Source organism: Trematomus bernacchii, unplaced genomic scaffold, assembly GCF_902827165.1.
Source record: "Trematomus bernacchii unplaced genomic scaffold, fTreBer1.1, whole genome shotgun sequence".
Lineage (NCBI taxonomy): Eukaryota > Metazoa > Chordata > Actinopteri > Perciformes > Nototheniidae > Trematomus > Trematomus bernacchii.
The window spans coordinates 3,342,050-3,368,875 of record NW_022987387.1 but is presented as its reverse complement, the minus strand read 5'-3'; the positions used below and the strand labels follow the sequence as shown (position 1 = coordinate 3,368,875).

The following is a 26,826-nucleotide window of genomic DNA, read 5'->3' as shown; positions in this document are numbered from 1 at the left end:
CTGTGCATGGATCGCTGTGCATTCGTGTGTGGGTTTTTTGAGACTCCCCTGACGGTCACCCGATTCGTACTTGTAATATTTTCTATCTATAGCCAATCAGATGTCTCCTCAATTCTAAGCCAATCACATGAGAGCGCCCCCACGAGGGTATGATTTATTGCGTTCATGACACTTCATATACGCATTTTGCGCTGTCCGGAGCAGGGTTTCCGCGGACAGAATTTATTTTACCGGACAAATTTGAAACTTACCGGTCATGTTTCAATAATAATAATAAGAAGAAGAAGAAGAATTGTGTAGCAGAGTTTCCGTTAGCGGGTAATTACCGGACTATGACCGGATGGCTAATAACACGGGAGTAAGGATCATCTCTTTTCCTCTCTCCCTCCCTCTCTCCTGACAGCCCGTCAGTTTCTCATGCAGCTCGCTAAAACTTCACTCACGTTTATGTCCATATCGATCAGATCCAGCTCTCCTGATCGGCCTTTATAGAGAGCACCGATCAAACTATTAAGAGTGAATATCGGCCGATAATGACCGGCGGGGCTCCCCCCGTTGACAGTTCACTGTCTAGCACTGGCTTCGTAGTGCACTGATCGATTAGGCTAAGCTAACCTGTAGCTGCTCCCTCCACACTCACAACAACTTCATACAGACATAAATAAAGCAGCTGTATTCGCCATACAGGAAACACATTTAAAACGGTTTTGCCTGCCGTTTTTGTGTACACAACCATTCATTAATGGTTCGGAAAGTGGCGCTGTACCTTAATAATATAAAGGCTTGTATTTGCGTGCATTTCCTGCTCGGAAAGTGGCAATGTACTGAGAGTGGAAGTGTCCTGAGATTAGCGCCTGCAGGTAGGCTCCATGGACCTGTCAGCTCCGGACAGCGCAAAATGCGTACATGAAGTGCTACATCATGAACGCAAGAAATCTACCCTCGTGGGGGCGCGCTCATGTGATTGGCTTAGAATTGAGGAGACATCTGATTGGCTATAGATAGAAAAAATTACAAGTACGAATCGGGTGACCGTCAGGGGAGTCTCAAAAAACCCACACACGAATGCACAGCGATCCATGCACAGAAAGCGGTTTGTGTTTGCAGGTGCAGCGGTTTTAAACGGAAAACAAATATGTGAGGATCAAAAATACATATGTAAAACTTTTTTCTGTATTTGGATTTTATTTACATGTATATGAAACGGAACACATTTGTGTGTGCATTGACAAACACAAGTGTGGATCCGGAAATACAAGTGTGAATCCTTCTGTGTGCATGTGTGTATTATGAGACTGTTCTGAGCCCATAGGCCAGATCTAATAGTAATTAGAAATTATCCTGCGGGCTGAAATTAAATCCACCAAGGGCCTGATTTGGCCCCCGGGCCTTGAGTTTGACACATGTGCTCTAACCGCTGTACACACCTGAAGTTTCAGAATCCCACACAGTGTAACTGACGCCCCATGCTGTGCACACGTAACTGCAATCACATACTTTTACAAAGTCAGACAGACGCTGCACTCTGTAATGCACAGCAGTGAGCCACATAATCACATGTAATCACTGTGTTTCACATTAAAGCACAGCCTGCTCATATTGTGGCTCCTGATTCACATCAAAACATGTAGAGTCAGGGTCTTCATTAAAGGATACATTCATTACAAGTTGCGTCTTATTTTAACTCTAATCCCACACCGAATCACTGCCCCCTTTAATGTGACTGTAATGATCACTGTAGTGTGTAATGTGGTGCTTACTGTGTTCTCAGATCCCAGCAATAACTTGGTTAGTATGATTACAGTGACAGTGAGGATGGCTGAATTTAGAAAAATAGGACCCAATTATCCTTTAAGTGTCAAATGATTGCCTTGGTTTACTCTGTCAAAACCAATATTCCTTGCGACAGCTCACTGTATTTTTAATTTACATGTTTCTTAAAAAAAGAAAACAAATCATCAACAAACTCCAATACATCCAGAACTCCGCCGCCCGTCTACTCACCCACACCCGAATCCGTGAACACATTACACCCGTCCTCATCAAGCTCCACTGGCTCCCCATCCCCCAGAGAATTCAGTACAAAATCCTCCTAATGACATACAAAGCCCTCCATAACCTGGCCCCATCCTACCTGACTGACCTGCTCCACAGACACACTCCCACTCGCTCCCCTCCGCTCTGCTGCTGCCAACCTCCTGTCCCCCCCCCATCCGGACCGACCTCCTGCCCCCCCCCATCCGGACCAACCTCAGGTCCTGGAGCGACAGAGCCTTCTCCGTTGTTGCTCCCATCCTATGGAACTCACTACCCCAATCCATCAGAGACTCTTCCTCCCTCACCGCATTAAAAAAATCACTCAAAACCCACTTGTTCAACACTGCATTCAACCACTGACCACCCCCCCCCCCCCCTATTTTCAGTTTTTGTTTATCTCTTTTTGTATTTTTGTTGTTTTTTATTCTCTGTCAAAGCGTCTTTGAGTTTTTAGAAAAGCGCTATATAAGTCTCATGTATTATTATTATTATTATTATTATTATTATTATTATTAAATATTACAGGAAAGTTTACGCTCCATCATAGCTGGGTAAGGCCTGGAGTCCAAAATTAAGTTTAGGTGAAATAAAGTAAATGACCTTTGAACCTTCACAATATAGAACATAGAAAAAACCTATTAACCAGTAACCATTAACCGGGGCCATTTAGCAGGCCTACGATGACGTCGGCATTTTGGCGTTCTCTGATTGGATTGTCAGAGCTAGCAAACACTAGCGTGTGTAGCGGTAGCTAGCGGTAGCTAGCGGTAGCGACCTGCTGGCACACCTTTTTTCTCAACCTTTCCCTCTACCAGCCAAGGCCCCTGTACTGCAGGATCAACGTAAGCGTCCCTGTCCTGGACAGGTTTTTTAATGAACAGGATACACGCCCTGATTTCAGGCTGAGCAGGGAGTCCCTGAAGGTGCTGCTGGACCTCCTGGGTCAGGACAGGAGACACGGCTGGGGGGCCACAATCGAGACCCTGGTGTTCCTGGTGAATTGGGACACAGCTTGTATCTGTAGCGTCCTTAGCAACCTGCACAAGGTAACATATTTGAGTTTAGATTTTAAAGCAATTTTTTTAACCAACAATGGCTGACAGCGGGGGAGAAATTGACTTGGTGAAGCTAGCAAGCCTGTCGCAGCCGGGTAATGGGTTTGTCCACCACTTTCAATTCACTAACTACAGTGGTACCTTTCAACCTCCGAGGAACACTGCTCACTGCTGGGAACGCCTGATATTCACAACTGATCCACTGTTTGGAGCCATAGAGGGTTTGGAACTTGAGTTGTCTAACCAAGGCATCGGCAAGACACAAAAGCACGGCTGGACACTTACAAGCAATGGTGAGTAAGGGCTATAATGACCTTCATTTACATTTTTGATATTTTCTTGCCATTTTATAGTTGTAGAGTAATTATTGAGGCAGTAGAGAGGATGGTGCAGCTGTGGCTGCAGTGAAAGGAGACTTGTTGAGTTGTGTGATTTGGGTTTCTTGCTTTAGTAACGCCATTCCTTCTGCGACATGAGATACCTGTCTGTGATGCAACGTCCTGTTATTCTGCGTTTCTGTATAATACTGAACGGGCTAGTTATAATGTTGATGTTTTTATGTGTTTTATTGTTCAGGGTTTATTTACATTTTACAGAATTTCAGCGAACGTGTCACTGTTTTGATAGACAGTTCTTGTGAGGTGAGTGAGGTGACCTGAGCTTAGCCCAAGTCTGAAGTTGAAACTAACAAGTCCCACATTAAGGTTCAAGTCAAGATCAATTTGAACTCCTAGATTGTGTTTCCTTATCATAGGTACTGTATAAGTATATACATAATTATTCGACCCTACCAAATGCAAACAGAAATGTTAGGACTAACGGAGCTTACACACGGCGGCGTGCGTTGAAGCTTGCCGGCGGGCATGTCTGAAGCTAGACCAACAACCAATCACCTGAATCTCCCGCCCCGGACACACAAGCAGCAGTAAGTATAAGACAGGAAATGTAGACTTTACAATATGACTCAACTTCATGTCATAAGGCATAAGCACACACCTCTGATTCCCAGTGTTACGTGCCAGGCAGGCTGTACTGGTGTGGTTCTCCTTCCCTCCTGTTTTTCTCTTCTCCCTGTCTTCTGCACAGCTAATCAGCAGCTGATCAGTACCTGCCTGTGCACCTGAGTCTGATGGCTGATTGGATCCTCTCACCCTCAGCTGGCCTATCAGCAGCCAGGGCCGACCATAAAGGAGGCACCCAGGAAGTCTTCTCGCTCTCTCACTCTGGGCCTGTTGCTGATGGAGGAGCCTGCAATTGACTGCCTTGTTTAGCAACTCATTCTCTTTGTTTTGTCTGACCTTTGTGAAAGTGTGTGTGTTGAGAGGTGGAGGAGTTAGGTAAGTTAGGGGTATCCTGTACACTTCTCATCACGTAGATAACTAATGTTTAGACACACTAGGTTAGCGGATTGTTGCCACCCCTGTACTCTGTTTTGTCCAGTTCTGAGTAGTTTAGTTAGTGAGGGTTTTTGTTTGAGTTTTAGTTTCAAAGGATAGATGTAGAGATAGGCCTGGGTTTGTTATGCTTGTTTCTTTTGTTTGGCACAATCCTTCGACTCCTCCTCCTCCTCACCCACAGAGTATTTCTGTTCAATTTATGTTCAGTTCAAGGGTTACAAGAAATAAACCTTTTGTCAACCTTTACGCTGACTCCCTCATTTTTATTGGTTGTTGTGTGTTATTGTCTCCAGGTCCCCTAGACCTTAGTGGGGACGTAACACAAATGGGGGCTCGTCCGGGATCTCTATTTTCCTGAGCTAAAGACAACCAATAATTGAGAGTCAGCGTGAAGGTTGACAAAAGGTTTATTTCTTGTAACCCTTGAACTGAACATAAATTGAACAGAAATACTCTGTGGGTGAGGAGGAGGAGGAGTCGAAGGATTGTGCCAAACAAAAGAAACAAGCATAACAAACCCAGGCCTATCTCTACATCTATCCTTTGAAACTAAAACTCAAACAAAAACCCTCACTAACTAAACTACTACTAACAATCCGCTAACCTAGTGTGTCTAAACATTAGTTATCTACGTGATGAGAAGTGTAAAGGATACCCCTAACTTACCTAACTCCTCCACCTCTCAACACACACACTTTCACAAAGGTCAGACAAAACAAAGAGAATGAGTTGCTAAACAAGGCAGTCAATTGCAGGCTCCTCCATCAGCAACAGGCCCAGAGTGAGAGAGCGAGAAGACTTCCTGGGTGCCTCCTTTATGGTCGGCCCTGGCTGCTGATAGGCCAGCTGAGGGTGAGAGGATCCAATCAGCCATCAGACTCTGGTGCACAGGCAGGTACTGATCAGCTGCTGATTAGCTGTGCAGAAGACTAGGGCTGCGTTTCACTTCGGTTAAATGGATTCCTCGCGTCCCTCACTTGCGTCGTTTCCCTGCGACTAGTCCCTCCCACCAGGAAGCATGGAGAGACGCAAGGAAACCACGAGAAGCAGGGAAATGAGTTTTAAGAGCAATGGGACGTCCTTTCCTCCGGAGCGTCACGTGAAGCGACGTCCGTTTGTGATGACGCCGCACAGCTGATCGTCTGACAGCAGCTCTGTCCCCGTTATTTTCACAAACACCCCCGCCTCTGTTAGTACACATTTACTGACACAAACATTTGTATCATCTGTTGTAGACCCAAATAAATCAAATCAAATAAGAACTAATTCTCAAAAAAGATAAACGCCATTCTTAAAATGTATAAACGAATATTAGTTTGATTAGAGTGCACAATAGAAATAAAATAATTCAGAGAAGAAAAAGAGATATGTTATCTATCAAAACCCAGTTAGATTAACATTCATTGGATTGCACACTTTGTTTGTTTGTGTGGATATGTAGCAAATTAACATTTTAAATAGCACTTAATGACTGACTGAATGGAAATGACAATAAATGAAAATGTAAAACGAAAAAGCGATCATGAAAATGTTTCCAATAAATGAATAAAATAATTTTTGACCACTTTGTTGTTCAGATATATCACATATTTGTAACTGAATGATGCATTCATTGAAACAAAACACAGCATAAACTGAGGAGTGAGCCCCTTAAGGTTCATGTGTTTTCTTCACTCCGCTGGGAAACTGCTCTCATGTCAAGAAGCATCAGATCAGTGCATGCGCTGCATCGTCCAATCAGTGAGCGATACACAGTAAGGGGGCGGGGCGAGTGTCTGAGGATTTCATCGAAGGATGGTCTGGTGGTTCCTCGGTTATCGCTCCTCCATTATCGCTCCTCGCTCCTCGATCCTCGCTCCTCGGTCCTCCGGCAGAAATAAGGCCATTGGGACGCTACTCAAGATGGCGCAGACAAATCAACTTCCGGTGAGACCGAGACCGAGGAGCGAGGAAATGAAAAATAAGAGAAGTGAAACGCAGCCAGGGAGAAGAGAAAAACAGGAGGGAAGGAGAACCACACAAGTACAGTCTGCCTGGCACGTAACACCCAGGAAGTGTCAGTGCAGAGTCCTTTCATATTAAAAAACGGCCTTTTCTTTGGTACAAGGAGCTGATTAAATGTCACTTTAAAAAGAAACACAGCCCTGTGCAGTGTGTAGGACACAGTGTGTATTTTTGCCATAGACGTGCTTCTAGCAGACTTTGTTGTGCTTTATGTAGCCCAATGTTGCCATCCTAACATCTAAATGTCCCCATGTGACACCACAGGGACATTTGATAGTGTGCTTGTTAAAGCTTGGTTTCAGATGACTCTGTGGTGCCTGTAGCTTTATAGCACTTGATGATTACATGCTCTTTCTCCAGCTCTAATGATCTAATGGGTGCGATTGCTTGAGGCGCCCTTTTTAGTTTTATTTAAAAACTAACTGTTCTAACTGCCCACTGCAATGTTTGAGGAACTTGACATTCTTTTTACCCAGCAAAAGACAGTCACTACTGGTCGCTACACTCTATTTTTACCTTTAAAAGGACAAGAGAATAGGATGTTATGACCTTGTAAATCAGGATAAGAGGCTGCTCTGCTGCTGTGTGTATGAGAGACTGCTGTAATCATTTTATATAGTTAAATCATTTATTGTTCATGACTGCGAAGATGGTTTCTGTGTCAGTGCTTCATCTGGGTTACTGTGTGCATGTATGATGCATGTCTGACTGTACCACTGACCAGATGGAAGTTGATTTAGAGAAGTGGTGATTCTCCTCTGTGAGCTCTGACAGTTTGCAGACATGTGAATCACCCACTGTGTGTTGAACTCTCTGCAGCTCAGAAGGTGGATGTGTGACCATCATGGACTCCGCACAGCACACAGTCATGGTGGAGCAGTGTGGGGGTGTGGTGCTGTAGTCGCTCACTAGGGGGAGCACTCGGTCTGCTGCTCAGATCACACACTTCCTGTTAGGACAGATCAGTTCACAGAAAGGAGTCCAGAATAAAATTCAAAAATAAAGAAAGATTACAAAACAACTTCTGCACGCATTCTGCCTGCTAGTATATGTACTCACAAAGTTCAGGTATATGAACACGCTTCTCGGTTCAACATGAGAAACACACACAGTTAATGTGGTTAAGGCATTAATAACTCATCCGTCTTAAACCACATCAGAATCATCCATTGTATTAAACATCTGAATAAATTAAGAATTCCTTTTAAGTAAATAGTTCCACTATAGCTGGGAAAGCTAGGGCCCATTTCTCCCTTTGTAATGTACCAATTATAAATAATACATTAATATTTAAACAACTATGGCTTTGATGTCATGTGCAATTGCTTGATTGCTGGAATATTAATATTCTAAAATACAGACAGAGATGGGGAGTCGTGTCTGCAAAAGGAAAATGGCTCAATTGGATTCTCTGATTAAATTCACGAGTATAAACCCTGCTGTATGTAAATGACTCCTTTGGTAGTCTATTCTCAGACTACTTTTAGTAATACTGTCTGCTTTTAATACCGTTGTATTATTCATGTTGTAATATTTTCTCTCCAATTTAGTAGGCTGCAGTATCGGGCTTGTTTTCCAACCTCATAAGACTATTCCTGTGAACTAAAACTCATTCAAATGACATGCACATTTATATTTGGATGTTAGTGCTTCCAGAGCAGTGAGTGCACCTCTGTGAATGACAGGTACAGACCATAGACTGCACAGACCTGTGTGGCCCTACATGTGTCCATCCGTCCATGTCACACTGTCACAGTAGATATCTAATAAAGACCTTAGTTGACACATTTAGTTATTCAGTGTTTGATATAGGGTAAGGAACACTGACATTGAGTGGACTTAAATTGGGTCTGAAAGGGTTTTCTTGTAATTGTTTTGTAATAAGCACAGCATTATGGTTAACATAATTTAGTCTATTTGCTTCTTGTTATGAGTCAGACTCTGGTTAGCACGTGTGCCGCTAGGGGTCGCATGAGCTCTGCATATGCCCCTCTCCCTGCCTCCCTGCCCCGCTGCTGCGGCTGGAGGTGAGTTAATAACGTTTCAACTACTGGGTGTAATGATAACGCACATCCTTAAGAGCAGCCCGTGGATGGCCGATGATTCCCTGCATACACTTCACAACATTTGCATGCATTAACCTAGCAGGCTCACACACCCAAGTCAACAAGTCCTCCTCACTCTGAGCACGCAAAGGCTCAACTGGTGCGCTTTACATTGCGCATAGGTGGGGGTGGGATTGGGGGTTAGCAGCCGATGGGTTAAAGTCATATCTATCCAGCCTTGTCTTTCTCTGTCCCTCTTCGCTTTTGCGTCAGGTATTCTAAAGGGAAGAGAAGGGGAGGTAGAGCGAGGTAAGAGACGCATACAGAGAGAGTATGGGCTGAGCGGGCACTGACAGGCAGCCCCGTTATCCAATCAGGGAGCTCTCAGCGTGACTTAAACCCGCGGGGGCTGAGAGGGGGAGGTGCGATGCAGGGGAAAAAGCAAATAGTTGAGTGAACAGCGTCAGTAGAGAGTGGAGTGGAGGGGACGCAGTGAGGGCGCAGGGTGCCAAAGACACAGAGCCAGAACGCAAGAGGACAACACTGACTTGTATTTCTAAATAGGGATAATAACAGAATAGAAAACGTTTCTCCTGTTTTTTTTTTATAAATGGATATTTATTTTCTCTTTTTCCAACTTCTCTCCAGACTGGTTTCATCACCAGCAGCACTGCGCCTCATCGTAATGCGCGCTGGAGCTTCTCCGGGACACATCTGAAAAAAACAAGGCAACGGGAGAGAATAGAAAAGAGCTTTTGCTGTTATAAAAACTCCTTTAATAAACCAAAATGCCTCTCTTTTAATGGGGCACATTTCTCCGGACACCTTACGCTTTTTTTGAGACTTTAACGCAATTTGGAGACTTTATCTCCCGACTAAAATGGGTGATGGAAATGGAAATGTTGTCCAATAACAGAAGATAATAAGGTTTATAATATTTTTTACCCAAGTGCACTTGTTTTTCCGGCGATGATTGTGCTTTTGGTTGTCTTGTGCATCACGGATGGAGTGCTCGCCCAGATACGCTACTCTGTGCCGGAGGAGGCGGACCATGGCATCTTGGTGGGGAATATTGCCGAGGACCTGGGACTGGACCTTACCAAATTGGCATCCCGCCGCTTCCAAGTGGTGCCCAGCTCTCGGACACCGTACCTGGAGGTGAACCTAGAGAACGGCGTCCTGTTCGTTAACGAAAAGATCGACCGGGAGCAGATCTGCAAGCAGAGCGCGAGCTGCCAGCTCAACATGGAGGTGTTCTTGGAGAACCCGCTTGAGCTGTTTCGGGTCGAAATTGAGGTGGTAGACATTAACGACAACCCGCCCAGCTTCCCGGAGACAGACATCACGGTGGAAATCTCAGAAAGCGCCGTCCCGGGCACCCGGTTCCCTCTGGAGAGCGCATTCGACCCGGACGTGGGCTCTAACGCTTTACGCACGTATGATATCACCACTAACAACTACTTTTACTTGGATGTGCAGACCCAAACCGACGGAAACAAGTTCGCAGAGCTGGTCCTGGAAAAGCCTCTGGACCGGGAGCAGCAGGCGGCGCACAGGTACGTGCTGACCGCGGTGGACGGCGGCCAGCCTCCCCGAACTGGCACCGCGCTGCTGGTGGTTAAAGTGCTGGACTCTAATGATAACGTGCCGGTGTTTGACCAGCCCGTTTACACGGTGAGCCTCTCGGAGAACGCACCGGTGGGCATGCTGGTTATACAGCTGAACGCCACCGACATGGATGAAGGACTAAACGGGGAGATAGTTTATTCCTTCAGTAACCACATATCCAACCGCGTAAAGGACCTTTTCAGCATAGATCCGCGCACCGGGCGCATCGAGGTGCGCGGAGAGGTGGATTTTGAGGAGAGCAGCTTGTATCAGATCTTTGTCCAGGCCAAGGACCTGGGGCCAAACGCCGTGGCCGCGCACTGCAAAGTGCTGGTCAAAGTCACCGATTTAAACGACAATGCTCCGGAGATCACCTTCAGCACCGTCACCGAGTCGGTGAGCGAAAAGGCGGCTCCGGGCACCGTCATCGCGCTGCTCAGTGTGACGGACCGGGACGCAGAGGAGAACGGACAGATCCACGTGGAGATCATCGGTGATGTTCCGTTTAAATTAAAAACATCCTTCAGGAATTATTTCACTATAGTGACTGACGGTCCGTTGAACCGGGAGCAGGCAGACTCTTACTCCATTACTGTGGTGGCGCGGGATAAAGGGACGCCCTCTCTTGCCACCAGTAAATCCATCCGAGTCCAGGTGTCAGATGAGAACGACAACGCGCCCACCTTTACGCAGCCCATATATGATGTGTATGTGACCGAGAATAACGTGCCGGGGGCCTACATCCACGCTGTGACGGCCCTGGACCCGGACATCGGGCTGAACGCGCTCATCAGCTACTCCATATTAGAGTGTGACATCCAGGGCATGTCAGTGAAAACCTATGTGTCTATCAATGAGGAGACGGGCTATCTGTACGCGCTCAGATCCTTCGATTACGAGCAGCTGAAGGATTTCACATTCATGGTGCAGGCCAAAGACGCGGGCACCCCGGAGCTGTCCACCAACTCCACAGTCAAAGTCATCATCGTGGACCAGAATGACAATGCCCCCCTGGTGCTGGCTCCCTTGGGGAAGAACGGCACAGCCAAAGAGCCTCTGCCGCGCACCGCTGAACCGGGCTACCTGGTGACCCGCATCGTGGCCATGGATGCTGATGACGGAGAGAATGCCCGTTTGTCCTACAGCATCCAGAGGGGGAACGAAAATGGTATGTTCCGGATGGACTGGAGGACAGGTGAGCTCCGTACGGCGAGGCGGGTGTCTGCCAAGCGAGACCCCCACCAGCTGTACGACCTGCTGATCGAGGTGCGGGACCACGGCCAGCCGCCGCTGTCCTCCAGCGCCAGCGTGCTGGTAATGCTGGTGGACAGCGTAGCTGAAGGCCGTGGCGTAGGGAACAGGGGGGGCACAGCCAAGGCCAAAGAGGGGACCCTGGATCTCACCCTCATCCTCATCATCGCCCTGGGCTCCGTCTCTTTCATATTCCTGCTGGTCATGATCGTGCTGGCCGTGCGCTGCCAGAAAGATAAAAAGCTCAACATCTACAGCTGCCTGACCAGCGAGTGCTGCCTGGGGTGCAGCTCGTGCTGCTCCCGGCAGGCCCGGGCCCGCAAGAAAAAGCTCACCAAGTCGGATATCATGCTGGTGCAAAGCGCCGGTAACGTCAGCGGGGCCGGTACGGCTCAAGTGCCCGTGGAGGAGTCAGGGAGCTTCGGCTCTCACCATCAAAATCAGAACTATTGTTACCAGGTATGTCTGACTCCAGAGTCTGCCAAAACCGACCTCATGTTCCTAAAGCCGTGCAGTCCGTCTAGGAGCACCGACACCGAACACAACCCGTGCGGGGCCGTAGTGACAGGGTACACAGACCAGCAGCCCGACATCATATCAAACGGCAGCATTTTATCAAACGAGGTAAGAGTTTAAACAGAGAGAGAGAGAGAGAGAGAGAGAGAGAGAGAGAGAGAGAGAGAGAGAGAGAGAGAGAGAGAGAGAGAGAGAGAGAGAGAGAGAGAGAGAGAGAGAGAGAGAGAGAGAGAGAGGTTGGTTGCCCCCACCCCCCATCACCAGATGTGAGTGATATGTGTAATGCTTGTACACAGCGCAGGCTAATTCACAGTTTACATCAGTAGTGCACTGTGTGTTTTGCATCACTTCGGTTTGGGTGGTGGTGATGGTGTTACACATGGGGCCCGAGCACACACACACTGATATTTTCCTCTTTTCTTTCAGACCAAACACCAGCGAGCTGAACTCAGCTACCTGGTTGACAGGCCGAGACGCGTCAACAGGTACATATGCTGCTCACCTGTCACCTTAACACTTCATCGTTTCAGAACCAGAGCTAGGAGAAGTACTCAGATATTGTACTTGAGTAAAAGTAGAAGTACTCAGATCTTGTACTTGAGTAAAAGTAGAAGTACCAGAGTGTAGGAATAGTCTGTTACAGTAAAAGTCCTGCATTCAAAATGTTACTCAAGTAAAAGTAGAATAGAATAGAAGAATAGAATAGGGAGGGATGAAACCCTCTTTAATGGTCACACATGCAGAGCACACAGCACACACAGTGAAATTTGGCCTCTGCTTTTAACCCATCCTAGTACAAGGAGTCTAGTACTAGGAGCAGTGGGCAGCTATTGTACAGCGCCCGGGGAGCAATGGGAGTGGGGGGGAAGGGGGGTGTCCGGTGCCTTGCTCAAGGGCACCACGGCAGGGCAGGAGGTGAACTGGGACCTCTCCAAGTAGAAGTCCACACTCCATATTTAGGTCTGGTCGGGGACTTGAACCAGCGACCCTACGGCTCCCAGTCCAAGCCCCTACTGACTGAGCCACTGCCGGACACAAGTAGAAAAGTATTATCATCAAAATATAGTTAAAATAGCGACAGTAAAGTAAGTAAGCTGTGTGAGGCTTTAATGGAACATTCTCTTTGGTTTCAGTTCGGCCTTCCAGGAGGCAGACCTGGTCAGCTCCAAAGACAGCGGCCACGGAGACAGCGAGCAGGGGGACAGCGACCACGACGCCACCAACCGTGGACATTCCTCCGGTAAGAAGCGCTCTGCTGCAGGTGTGTGACCTGCCTCTTCCTTCACTGTGCTTAACTTGATTGAAGCTGTGTGTTCAAAGGGTAAATCGATGAAGCACTGGAGTAGGCTTTGCTGATTAGCAAACGGCTGTGCCTCTGGGAGCAGGTTGTCTCTCCGCGGCTGTATACTGGACTCTTCTGCTCAGATGGAGCACATTGTGTAGGCTGGAGAAAAGAAACAGGCCCATTTTAATTAGAGCCAGCGTACCACAGGACTGGAGTCAGCAGCATCCAGGCATTTCACTGTGTCCAAGCTTTAATGCTGATGATGCGGTACTCTGAGACATTCTGATTTCTCTCTTGTGACACTGTGGTGTGTGGTTGTTAAAGAAGAAGAAAAAAAGCTTATTATGGCTGGGAGCCTGTGAGCCCTGGATGGAAACATGTTTCTTAACCCTCCTGTCGTGTTCGTTTCTCCCCCCTTACTTTGTGTTCCCCACTCTGTTTTATCTGCTCTTACATTAACACAAAAATCACGAATCATAATCACATTTTATTTAACGCCCAAAACAATGATTACTGTTTTTTATGAAAAACTGCAGTGAATATACAAAGGATGGACACTGAAAATGTATTCCAAAATTAACGTTGTCAATTTGGATGTGTATTATCTGACGGATGAACATAATCTACGGCAGGGGTCTCCAACACGTCGATCGCAAGCTACCGGTAGCTCGCAAGCCCTCAATAAGTAGCTCGCCAAGCAAATCCAAAATGTAAAAAATACACACAAAAAAAAAGGAAATCTACCCTATGCATAAACGAAACCTCAATCATAGCGAACTCTATCTACTTACTACAGCTCTATATCTATCTAACACCCCTCCTCCCTCCACCCCCACAATGAATATCGACCAATCACGTTCTTGCTTGATTTGCGGGACCAGCGTTGCAGTCGGGAAGAAAAGCAATGTGGAGCAGCACCTCACCGCACACTTCATAAGGAGTTTGACCATGATTTTCCTTCTGGCAGATCTACAACACATCAGCCCAGTGGCGTAACAAGGTTGTGGTTGGCCCCAAACATAAGCGCACGCTGATGCGCTCACACACGCACGGCACGGACATACACTCACTCTTGTCCTTTCTCTTTTGAGCGCCGCTCTTGTGCTTTGGTTTGCTGTACATTATAAATGCAAGCTATTACATTTGTTATAATGCTGCCGAACTTGCTGCTGCTAGCTACAGTACAGTACAGGTTGATTAAACGGTTCGTCACCACGCAAGGTATCACATGACATGAAAGCAGGGCCGGTTCTAGACAATTTGATGCCCTAGGCAAGATTTTTGGTGGCGCCCCCCCCCCCCCCTATAGAATATATAAAGAGTAAATAAAAATCTCTACAAAAGACAAATACACTACAAAAACAGAAACTTATTGACATAGGTAATATCCATCAAAAAGGCTTCAAATGTATTCAGTATTGTATGAACATGGTTGAATTGGGGGGTGGACATCACCTCCTCTAGGGGGGTCCGGGGGTATGCCCTCCCGGGAAAAAACGTTTGAACATTTTAAAGTAAAATGCTTCAATCTGGTGCACTTTGAGCACACAATTACTAGAGACTAGACCTGGGGGTACAACTCTAAAACACCCATATGAAAAAGATCGGTTTACATTTTAATAATCAAATAAGTATATGAACATAACCAATAACCTACCATAGCCAATATCAAATCAATGTAACTTATTTTATTTTTGTTGTTCATTCATATCTTATTTTACCTAGTTAACATTTATTTAGTAATTTAGCATTTTTTTATCTCTCCAGTTCTAAACAATATTTTTGGTTTACTGTCCTATAGTATGCATTGAAATGATTTCAAACCTGTTTATCTCAATAATTATAAAGGAGTGCCTTGGAAATATGTGTTTACATAAATTGTGATCAAAACGTTTGAGACCCACTGAGATAACTTAGACTAAAGTGAACTATCTAAACCCTGAGAGAGTCCATTACCTCACTGAGCTGTAGTTATCAGCCTCCCAGTCTGACAGGAGAGAGCTCCCCTCCACCTTTGTTGTAGAAACATCTTCTTCTTATATCCGTTAGCGCAGCTAGCACCAGATGCTAATAACAACAGCGCCGGTACCTCGCTCCCACGCTCACTCGCACTTTGGCTGTGAGCTGCGGGCGCCAGATAAGCCAACATCCCCCACTTTCATCACTTACAGCGCCCATCGTACAGGGCAAATTAAAAGTGTAACCGGGGTGAAAAGGGTGTTACCTTTACTTAAAGTGGACCTATCATGCTATATTTAAATGATATATTGTAGGGCCATACCTATATAAGGTATATTTATACGTTTCTGTTTTCAAAATACCAAACAGATCATGCATTTTAGCCATGCCTCATTTCGCTCTATGTGCTGTTTGCTGTCTACGGGTCTGATTCTGCTGACCACGCCCCCCTGCAGGAGAGGGGAGACGTGCTCTGATCAGCTGCTGGGCTGTCAGAAGAGGGGGAGAAAAAGAGATCTCCGTCCTCCGTGTTTTATTATATAGAGTCGTTATTCATTTGTTTTAAAGCTCAATAAATAACAAAGAAGACCTTTGACCGGCACTTTTCTAATTTAGTCCGGAAGATTTAAACTTTAATGGACATCTTGACCGGCGAAAGAAACTGAAACTGAAACTCTCCCGCACGGTCCCCTCGTTCCTTGGAAGAGGCGGAGAGGTGGGTGTTTGTCATCTGCTGGTGGACTAACCGGAGAGAATTACAGTGCTTGCCTCGACGGGGAGGGATTGCATTGAATTAAAGCAGCGGGAGCAAACGCTTGCCTCGGGGAGGGAGAAAGAAAGCCACAGCGGAGAATAAACAGAAGGGTAACCATGGTAACTATGGGCGGGAAGTCTTCTTCGCTGCTTTTGTGGCAGACTACAGCGCCACTTACAGGCCTGGCATATGTACTACAGCGTCTCCAGCGCTTTCGAACGGCAATGGCCGGCCGTGGCCCAACCCCACATTCCCCTGATAGGTGGAGAGTTGGCCCAATAGTGTTCAAATCTGGATCAGTTTTTATCAGATCCGTTGCAGCCCCTTTTTTAGAGATTTGGGTATGGAGGAAAATAGAGAGGGTTGTGTTTTCTGAAACTTGGTGAGTTCCCTGGAACACCGGGGACACATATTCATGTATAAAAGACGTACAAAAGTGCATTTTGCGTGATAGGTCCCCTTTAATTATGAATGTTGTTACATCAAGGCCGAAAATTAGGATGAGCATCAACGTTCCAAAATGTTTTTCCCCCTCCCAGAGCTGCTAGCGCAGATAGTTACGCCACTGCATCAGCCCCATTGAACACAGCCTAGTCATGCCAGCCTATAAAGCACATGAGGGTCAGAGTTTTACTGTGTGTGTGTTGCAACTTGCATATTATATTTATTGCACTTGACGTACACACGCATGGCGTAATTTCCACTGGGGACAGGGGGACATGTCCCCCCCCACTTTTCGAAATCCCGTTTGTGTCCCCCCACTTTACAAATATGTTTATTATTAGAGCACACCTTTATCTATTTAATATAGTTGTACAAAATAAAGTAAGAAATCATTCCAATGTGTACTATAGGACAGTAAAAAAAAACAGTTTAAAAGGGGAGTGATTAGTAAAATATGCATAAATAAAAAGAAAGAATGCTAACTAGGTAACATAAGTTAGAAATAAACCAGTTTAAATGATTTGTTATTGGTTGTGATCATATTCTAAAGATGTTTGGATTATTGAAAAGTATACAGCTCCCTTTCATCTGAGTGTTGAGAGCTGTATCCATCAATTCATTTTGTGCTCTAAGTGCTCCAGATTGATGCATTTCACTTCAACATTTAAAAAAAAAATCTTCCCGGGGGTGCATGCATCTAGGTGAGGTCCACCCCCAAATAAAGCAGGTTAAAATAATTAAATTGCATACATTTTATTTTAGTAAACTCTGAAAACGGGTCCCACAGACCCAAACAGCGCACAAAGGTTAAAGGTAAGCATATAATAACGTTAAAATGTGTTAAATATATACACTGCAAAAAACAAGTAAAAGTAGCTCACAACTTGTTTTATTTTTTGAAAGTAGCTCTCATCCTAAAAAAGGTTGGAGACCCCTGATCTACGGTTACCCATTCAAGGTAGGGATCATTTTGGACCAGGAACACCATAGCTGTTTCAAAGTTGATATGTTCAAATGTCTACTGTGGAGAATATCATAAGGCCTTGAAGCAATCAAATGTAAAACACAATATTTATGATTGATGTAAGTAGTAAAGCGGTCAGATTTGACCCGAACACGACAGGGGGGTTAATGTTACTCCGAGACATTCTGATTTCTCTCTTGTGACACTGTGGCTTGTGGTTCTTAAAGAAGAAAAAAGCTTAAGATGGCTTGGGCTCTGTGAGCTGCCTGCAGTAGGAACATGTTTCTTAATATTTATGGCTGTCTTTTCTGACACGAGATGATTCAATGAAAGGTGTTGTTGGTAAATATCTGGCAGTGTTAATGAGGAGCTGCTCCCTGTGCCGGGTCACTCGGTGCTGGAGTCGCTCCGCAGAACGTGACAGGCTGTTTAATGAGGCCGTGCTCTGGAGTGCTGGGAAGTGGACCAAATAGGTTGGGCCGCAACAAACAAAACAGACGATTCATTCGTTCATTGAATTAATTAATTAATGCAATCATTCATGCAGCTCCTCTTCAACTGCACTCCCTCTGCACTTCTCTTTATCCTCCCTGACCACATTCTTTCAGACCCATCCTTTTTTTATTTCTAAAGGAGCCTATCTTAGCTCATACAATAGGGCCCCACTGAATGCTGATTTTATGGCTCCATTCAGCAGCAGCTCTCTGTCAGCCTCACCGGGCCTAATGGAGCCTCCACTGTCACACCAGTGAACAGTGTGTTTCAGCTGCAGCGCAGTCAGACCCTCACCCAGCTCCAGGTCTCTCTTTGTCCCCACTGTGGAAGATCTCTCCTAACCGGGTCCGAGCCAGTTGTGTGGGTGTCCTATTTTGGGGCTTTTGCATGTCATGTGTGAGGCTAAGGAATGTATACACAAGTTCTGGTTTTAACAGCAAAGGGACATTCTTTGATGCCTTACTTTAAGCAATATAATCCCTTTCTGTATCATTTAACAAAATATGCCGCGGTGCCAAATGTTAGATCCTTGCCTGGTTAAGATGAATCTGATCAAATAAAACTAGATATACCCTGAATATAGCACACATTTGAAACCAATGTCCTGATTCTCTGTGTGAAAGTAGTTTCATGGTTCCTAAATCAGTTTAGTATTTCTCATGCATGACTCCCCATCTAGCTCAGTGTAAAAAGAAACATGATTTTAACAAAAAGTTGTCGAATGCTAGATGTTGTCCAAACAATTGCTAAAGCCCACATATTTAAGGTGTTAAAATGTTATTCTAACAAAGGGCCCTTCTGCAGGAGAGGGTGATCATTGTAGTACATTTGTGCTGAGTTACCTTAAACCCGTTCCATTACAGGTTACATTTCATCTCGTGCCTCTGTTCAACTCTCCTCTCTCCAGTGGTGCAGCGGCCCAGCAGCACTCTGCTAACTTTCAGTACCCTTGGTGTGGCAGAAAGGATGCTGTTACTTTGTTGCAGAGTTATCAGCCAGCTTAGGGCCCTTAAACAGATTATTTGCTGTGCATTAAGTCTTTGTTTGATTATGATAATTGATAGCGTGGCTAAGCGTCCCGCAGTTGTGCTCCCACAACGCTGACAAAAACAGCGCCGGCTTTACTCTCTGTGTGCTAATTTAGTTTGTCAGCAGTGAGGGTACAGTCAGTGTTTCACAAATGCTAATGTTAAATAAACACGTGTCCATGTCAGCCGTCACAGGCGTTAGCCTCTTCACTACAACAGGGGATGGCAGGGCCAGGAAATCCGTTTTTTCTTTCTTTTTTTTTCTGAGAGACGCTTTTCCATGTAGTGGGACCAATAATGCATATTGTTTTAATTGTGGGCTACATTTACTGAACAATGAATAAGCATTACACATGGACAGATACTCCATGATTAGTGTGACTGTGTGCTCTCAGGGTGCTGCTGTTTGCCCTCATTGCCCCACAGTTTGTCTCAACACCAATACCAGATTGTTCTTTTTGCTTGCTGCTGCCTGTGTTGTCGTGCCAACGCATCCCCGACCTAAACTACTCAGCCTTTTTTCCAACGAGGACGCACTTAAAGAGTCACAAATCTCATAGGAATTGGAGGAAATATATACTTCTATTTTATCTATACCTCTGCTCTTATTTCACACTGATTATTTTTACTTTATATAAATTCTGACCCTTTTAATCCTTACTAAGATCATTTCCGAGGCGTATCTGTGTGTGGCAGAGTGTCTGAGAGGGAGAGGAGGATTTGCAGTAAAGGTCAAAAGCAGGATTCAAATGTACAAATATTGCACGTTACGTCCCGTAACACGGTGCCGTGTGCAGATATGTGAGGAGGAGCAGTGTTGATGTGATGCCCCATGATGCAACTGTGAATACATGTTTTAGTTCGATTGAAGGCATACGTTTTGCATTATAGGTACATAACTGCTGCTGCTATTATTTCCTTAAAACCTACCACCAATACTTGGACTGACACTACTATTCAACATTTCACTGTCAAAATCTTCCCTTTCGCTTTTGAAACTAACTGGTGAATGCTCCACCGAATAAATCATATCAAACATGTTAGACCAACTGAAAGTTTATTTTTTGCCATGGTTATTCTATTCATAATTTTAAGCATTAGTGCCAAAAAACTCAGATCCTTTACTTAAGCAAGAATATACTGTAAATATCATATTGCAAAAAAACATTTGAAATAATAAAAAATATATAGACGTAGTATAATATAGGGTACATGTTTTTAATATGCAGTATACTTTATTCTACCCTTGCATGCATTTACCCTCTCATATAATATATATTTCCTGATACCCATTATTACCCGTAGAAACGTGCATTAATACATTAATAGCATAATATGTGTCAGTTTGATGCATGTGTGTCTTGTTAAACATCTTCCTCTGTGTGCTGCGTTAGACAATAATGAATGTTATGTGAGAGTAGAGGAAACACAGAACTGGATCGTCACTGAAACACAGCATAAATGCATAACATTTACAAAGAATGTAAATCATTTTAATGCTGTATCTGGTCAACATGGTACTCATTTAACCTGTTAAGCCCCAAGCCTGTTTTTCAGGTCCCAGAACAAATGACAACATCTTCCCTTCTAAAAGGGGTAAATTAATAATCTTTTTTCTCAAAGCAATGATAAACCTGTGAGTTGGATGTAGAAAAGTCAGAATCAATATAGATTTTTTTTTAATTCAGATTGAACATAGTAAAAAACTGTAAATTATAGTGTCCGTCCAAAAATAAACCATTACCTATAGTGAAAACCTCCCTTGAATGATGGGTTAGTAGACTAAAAGCTTTAGGAATCCAAACTATAACATATATTAAGTACCCTGTATCAAGATTGATGCAAAACAAGTGACATTTGACCTTTTTAGAGAGGTTTAGCAAAAAGAAACCCACCTCTGGGGTCATTTGGGTGGAAATGGGTGTATTTGCCGTTTCTCTGGAACCCATTGGTCGATTTTGATGATTGACATCTCTTTTGAACCGTTAGAGCCAATAGAATCGAAGGGGAATTTCCACATACACACACACGTTACCATTGAAAATCTGAAATCTGAAAACTGAAAACGAGGTTTATTGCTGATGGATTATCAGAAATCATTTCAAAGTGACACAGACACATTGGATTAACCTATGGATTAACCTTCAGCAGCGGTTTTATCGTTTTAATGCCATTGAAGACAACTTTTGATCAGAAAACAACAAAGGTAAGACATATTGCCGTGTTGGCTATCTAATGCTACGTGGTGTGATGTCTTTGTTAGCTTCTCATGTCGCAAGTTCGGATCGGTCAGCAATGATACTAATACCTGTCGAATCTGTGCAATCTCAGTTTGTTAATCGATATCTTGTTTGTGCTGATACGATAAGTAATAAGGGTATTTTACCGTGAGTTCTGTGCTAAGTGTGTTAGCATTTTTTTCGCTCAGGGCTAATTCAGAGCCTTTGTTATTACCCTTGTGTTTCGTTTAGCTAAAAATGGTTAATATTGTCTGATAGCTGAGTTTCTTCCCGTCATAGTTTGTTAACTTCCTTTTTGACTTTGAAAATATAATTTGGCATAATAATTTAAATGTACAAGCTAGAAAATGTTTTGTGTAGTCATGTTGATGTTAAAGAACATTCTGTAATTTGCTGGAATTAAAGCACTGAGTGTTAGCCGTGGCCCCTGCAGAGCCTCTTCTGGGGCCCCCATCAGTCCTGCTACACGTGTAAAGTACATATTATAAATACAGCCAATGTCACGCACTTGGAGAAGATTGAGTCTCTGCGCTTATCCCCCATCTCTCCCGCTGCCATGATGGATTCCTCCTCAGGCCCGCTTCATGTTATCACTGTGGTAACAGCTCGCTGATCAGTAATTCATTTTTCAGACCCCTGCATACCAATTACCAAATGAAGGTTATTATCGAGACTTTGCATTTGCCCTGTGCCAGCGCCGTGCAGAATGCTAAAATGAGATGAGGCGTTAGCAGTAACGAGGGTCAACGCGCTCCAAAATCACATTACCCGCCCCCCCCCCCCCCCTGTCTGCTTGCTGGTTTCTCTGCTGCTCTGTCTAAGTGTGAGACATGATGACACTTCTTCTTGGTCCCAGGTTGAAGTGGACGGCAGACCGAGCAGCAGAACACTGTTTGCTCTGAGAAAATTGTTGGAGAAGTACGTGGTGCAGAGATAAGGGCATTAGCCACAACCTTTATTCTCAATTTAAGCACTGCTCACGCTCTGTCTGTGTGTATGTGTGTTCAATTTTACAGTGTGGTGTGCCAGAGGAACCTCTCATCTAGCCAAAAATGTCCAAAAATATCAAGATGTTTTAATCTGGCTCTGTGGCTTAAATTACCCTTCCTCTCCCATTTTGTGTGTGTGTGTGTGTGTGTGTGTGTGTGTGTGTGTGTGTGTGTGTGCGTGCGTGCGTGCGTGCGTGCGTGCGTGCGTGCGTGCGTGCGTGCGTGCGTGCGTGCGTGCGTGTGTGTATGTGTCAGAGAGAGAGTCTTATCTCTGTGATAAAGTCTAAATGCCACATCTCCCCTTTCCCATTTTAAGAATTAACACAGCATCCATTTTGTAACGGAAGCAGACCTGTGTGTTCTCATTCTTTTTTTGCTGCCCATAATGCATCACTCCCTGCGTGTCCAGGTGCAGTGATACGGTATGTCAGCCCCCAGCATGCGTTCTGGTCCCTCCCCCACCAGGCTGTACACTGGGTTGTTTCCTCCCCTGTAAAAGACCGTATTAAAACGTAATGTGATGGTGTATTTATGGCATGTTGGTTAATATTTAATAAGAAACCCTCTCGTTAGGAGACTGGGCACTTTTCCAAGCTGTTAGTGACGGCAAGCCAAATTAATCCGCTTTGTAACAAAGCAAATTCCCCCTTTGCTGACTGCCACATACACACTCAGCAAACTCAACACACACACACACACACACACACACACACACACACACACACACACACACACACACACACACACACACACACACACACACACACACACACGTTGTGCTTACTGGGACGGCAGCAGACCTTAGTCTAATCAGTCTGTGTTCAGAGGGATTAGTAGCAGATAGCTGGACAGTTCAGATTGCAGCTCCAAACAGCGACTCAGACACACACATACACAACAAGCGGATTTAGAGTTTCAAAACACATGCAAATGCGGGATCTGGGCCCTGCTGCAGAAAAACATATGGGGCAATGAAAACACAATTTGGCTTAAGGCTTACACTCGGCCTAAATAGCTGTTTACTGTTAACTCCGTTCCCCTCTGCTCTCTGACAAAAGGTGATTTTCTCACAGAGAATTCCAGCCGTTACGACTCCTCACAAAGTAATACTCCACGCGCAAACTCGTTTTCAGGTCTGAGGGCCGAGGGCCCGGGACAGGGGCAGGCTGGGTAATTCAACACTATTGAGTTTGTGGTTTGGTTCATTCGATGCACAGGGAGCATGTTCAGCGGGCTGGTATGGGGCTATATTTGTGAACATAAAAATGATCTGTGTGTAAATGTACATTCAAAAGATTTGCAAACTCACCAAAAAAAATGTGAAAATGTAAAACGGATCTGCAAATACGCAAAATGTTTTCACAAATTAAAAAAAGATCTGTGAATACTCTAATTAGTTTACAGATAAACAAAAGGAATTTGTGAGTCTCTCTCTAACATTGACAACTTTCGATCAGGCATTTGTGAATCCATTTTGTATTTGTCGACCAAAAATGCGTTTGTGATCTCAAATCTCTGCTTGTGGATCGTCTTTTTACACACACGGAGTTTTGAGACACACTTTCTGCCGGTCTCGGCTAAAAGCTACTCGTGTCACTCGGTTATTTTCGGAAACCACGTGATGGCCTGCTGATGACGACATTTCCGCATTTCATTTCAAGTAATTAGAAAGATAGATAGATAGGTAGGTAGATAGATAGATAGGTAGAAAGTTCATCACACATTGGGAAATGTGTGGAAAACAAGTATAAACATAATAAAATACAATTAAAAGCAATAAACAGTAAGTGTTGTGTATATACATATAAAGTAGAAAGGACATGATACATATTACAACATTTAAAGCAGCCTTACTATGAAGGCTAACCTAAATACGGTGCTTTTCTACAGATTACCTTATCTGCACTGGTAAGGTAAAACTAGGCCGATTAATAAGATGTGAAGTGCTTTGTAACTTTGACCCGCTTGAATGAATACACAATACAAATATGAAGAAAGAGTTATCTCTGGGGCTGCTTCGCCTAAATACTTACTGTAGCAACATCAATATGAATGTGCTCGATATATGCTGTATTGAACAAATAAACAAACACAAACTAACTGTATCACTATAACATTATGATGATGGTGATAAAGAATGCATCTAACGTACCGCTGTTCATTATAGTAATACAAAAACAGTGCATTAAACAAACCATCATGCTCTTACTTTGAAATCATGAAATGCGAAAATGTCGTCATCAGCAGGCCATCACGTGGTTTCCGAAAATATCCGAGTGACACGAGTAGATTTTAGCCGAGACCTTGAGGAAAGTTTGTCTCAAAACTCAGTGTGTGTAAAAAGACGATCCACAAGCAGAGATTTGAGATCCATAAACGCATTTTTGGTCGACAAATACAAAATGGATTCACAAATGCCTGATCGAAAGTTGTCAATGTTAGAGAGAGAATCACAAATTCCTTTAGTTTATTTTTAAATTAATTATAGTATTCACAGATCTTTTTTTCATTTGTGAAAACATTTTGCGTATTTGCAGATCCGTTTTACATTTGCTCATTTTTTTTTGTGTTTGCAAATATGTTGAATGCATTTGTGGAAGGTGTTTTACATTTACATTTACAAATCACACATTTACACACAGATCATTTTTATGTTCACACAAATATTATTGAGACAAACATAACCCCATAGGCTGGCAACGACTTTGAAGACACACACACACACACACACACACACACACACACACACACACACACACACACACACACACACACACACACACACACACACACACACACACACACACACACACACACACACACACACACACACACCGTGATGCTGTGATGTCATTGAGATGAATCTGAGGCTGTCAGTCCTGCAAGACAAACCCCAATTCACCATTTAGTTTGGGGGGCCTAACACATCATTACTGTCTTGAGTGTTTTTTTTAAAGACACTGTAGGAACCTTGGGAAAGTTTCGATTCAGCAATAAGTATTTTATTACATGAAGAGAAATGTAATGAAAAAAAAGGAATGAAAATACTCAAACTACGTAGAGGCACATATTTGTTTGTATATGTTGTATGCTTTCCCAAAGTATATCCAACAGTCCTATGAGTCACTTTGTTCAACCGTCATTGTGTGTGTGTGTGTGTGTGTGTGTGTGTGTGTGTGTGTGTGTGTGTGTGTGTGTGTGTGTGTGTGTGTGTGTGTGTGTGTGTGTGTGTGTGTGTGTGTGTGTGTGTGTGTGTGAAGAGCTGTTTTTCTCTATTGTGCGGGCGGCTTTGATCTTATCGATGTTAAAACATCCTCGTGTGCCTTGACATGAGGATTCAAAGAGCAGGTTACATAAATACATATTGTGAAAGTCTCGCGGAAATTCATCAGACAGTGTCATATAAGTGTGTGTGTGTGTGCAGGTATCATGTTCCCTGTTTGCCTTGCATAAGAAATGCAAAAGACTTAAACTTATGTTTTCTTTCTCTCCGTCCCTCCCCCTCTGTTCCCTCCCCCCAGGCGCTGACCTCTTCTCTAACTGCACAGAGGAGTGTAAGGCCCTGGGCCACTCGGACCGCTGCTGGATGCCGAGCTTCGGGCCCTCTGACGGGCGCCAGGGCCCGGACTACCGCAGCAACCTGCACGTGCCCGGCATGGACTCGGTCCCCGACACAGAGGTATTTGAAAGCCCCGAGCTAACGGCTGATCAATCATTCTCCACCTTTGGCAAAGAGACGCCTCTCAGTCACCAACACCTCCACCACCATCTCCTCAAAAACCATCACCACCAGCAGGGCTCCCTAGAGAGGAAAGAGTTTGTGCCCTATAACCCGGCTTATTTAAGTGAGTACTGTGTTTTGCCCCCTCTCTGATCTGGTGATCGAGTTAGGTGAAAAATAAAAAGATTCTAATTTCAATTTCCCCCTGGATTGGCTGCTGGAACGTAGCGTGAAATTCCTTTCAGGTCTGACCCTTGTTCTCCTGTCAGAGTGTTTAATGGCGCGTTTCCACTACACGGCCTCGCTCGGCCCCGCTCGGTATGGCTGGGCCTCGTTAGGACTGGCTCACTTTATGGCGCATTTCCATTACAGTTTAGGAACTGGGGTAGTATCTATAGTAACGCAGTGTAGGCGGAGCCGTGACGTGATCTTCAGAGAACCACAGAAAAACAACACAGCCGTTAGCTGTTAGCACTCAGAGCTCACAGCTCCTCATATCTGTTCAGAAACTAGACAAAAGTTAAACAAGTACAAACCACAGACTGCCTGTGTCATGGTGAATACAGTCGCTGCTTTATTTATGTCTGTATAGGCCGTTGTTGTGAGTGTGGACGGTCGGAGCATATACTGCGTTAGCTTAGCCAATCTCCATTTAGAAAACACGCATTTTAAATGGTTTTTCGCCTGCCGTCTGTCTGCAGACTTGTCAAAGCATTAATTCATGGTTTTTACTAACCGGTATCAGTATGTTGTTACTTCGGCATCATTTTGAAACGTGTATTACAATTAAATCACGGTCAAATATGTCCATCTTGTTGTAGTTGTAGCCCCCTTGCCAGCGATGCTCTCTCTAGTTTAGCATACTCAGCCCGACTCAGCCTCGTTGTCTCTGGCCCTAGACCCGCGATTTTATGAGGCCAGAAAAACTGTGAATTAGGACCCGCCGGCCGGTACTAGGCCAAGTGGAAACGCAACCAAAGACGGGCCGCTGACGTCACAGCTCTCTTAAACCGTGCTCCGCGCTGTAGTGGAAA

At 44.5% G+C, this 26,826-nt stretch overlaps 1 protein-coding gene across 2 annotated transcripts in view; it reads left to right on the top strand.

Moving 5' to 3' along the window:
• Positions 1–9,045: 9,045 nt before the first annotated feature.
• The window catches only part of pcdh10b (protocadherin 10b), a 36,250-nt gene continuing 18,469 nt past the window's right edge, over positions 9,046–26,826 (top strand). The window contains exons 1-4 of one of the 2 annotated variants that reach the window (XM_034133720.1): positions 9,046–12,021; positions 12,340–12,398; positions 13,047–13,153; positions 25,593–25,750. In XM_034133720.1, the coding sequence (XP_033989611.1) occupies positions 9,508–12,021; positions 12,340–12,398; positions 13,047–13,153; positions 25,593–25,750 (2,838 nt within the window). In that variant the 5' untranslated portion in view covers positions 9,046–9,507. Of the gene's footprint in view, positions 12,022–12,339; positions 12,399–13,046; positions 13,154–25,592; positions 25,917–26,826 lie in introns of both variants that reach the window. The other variant, XM_034133719.1, reaches the window with a different exon arrangement.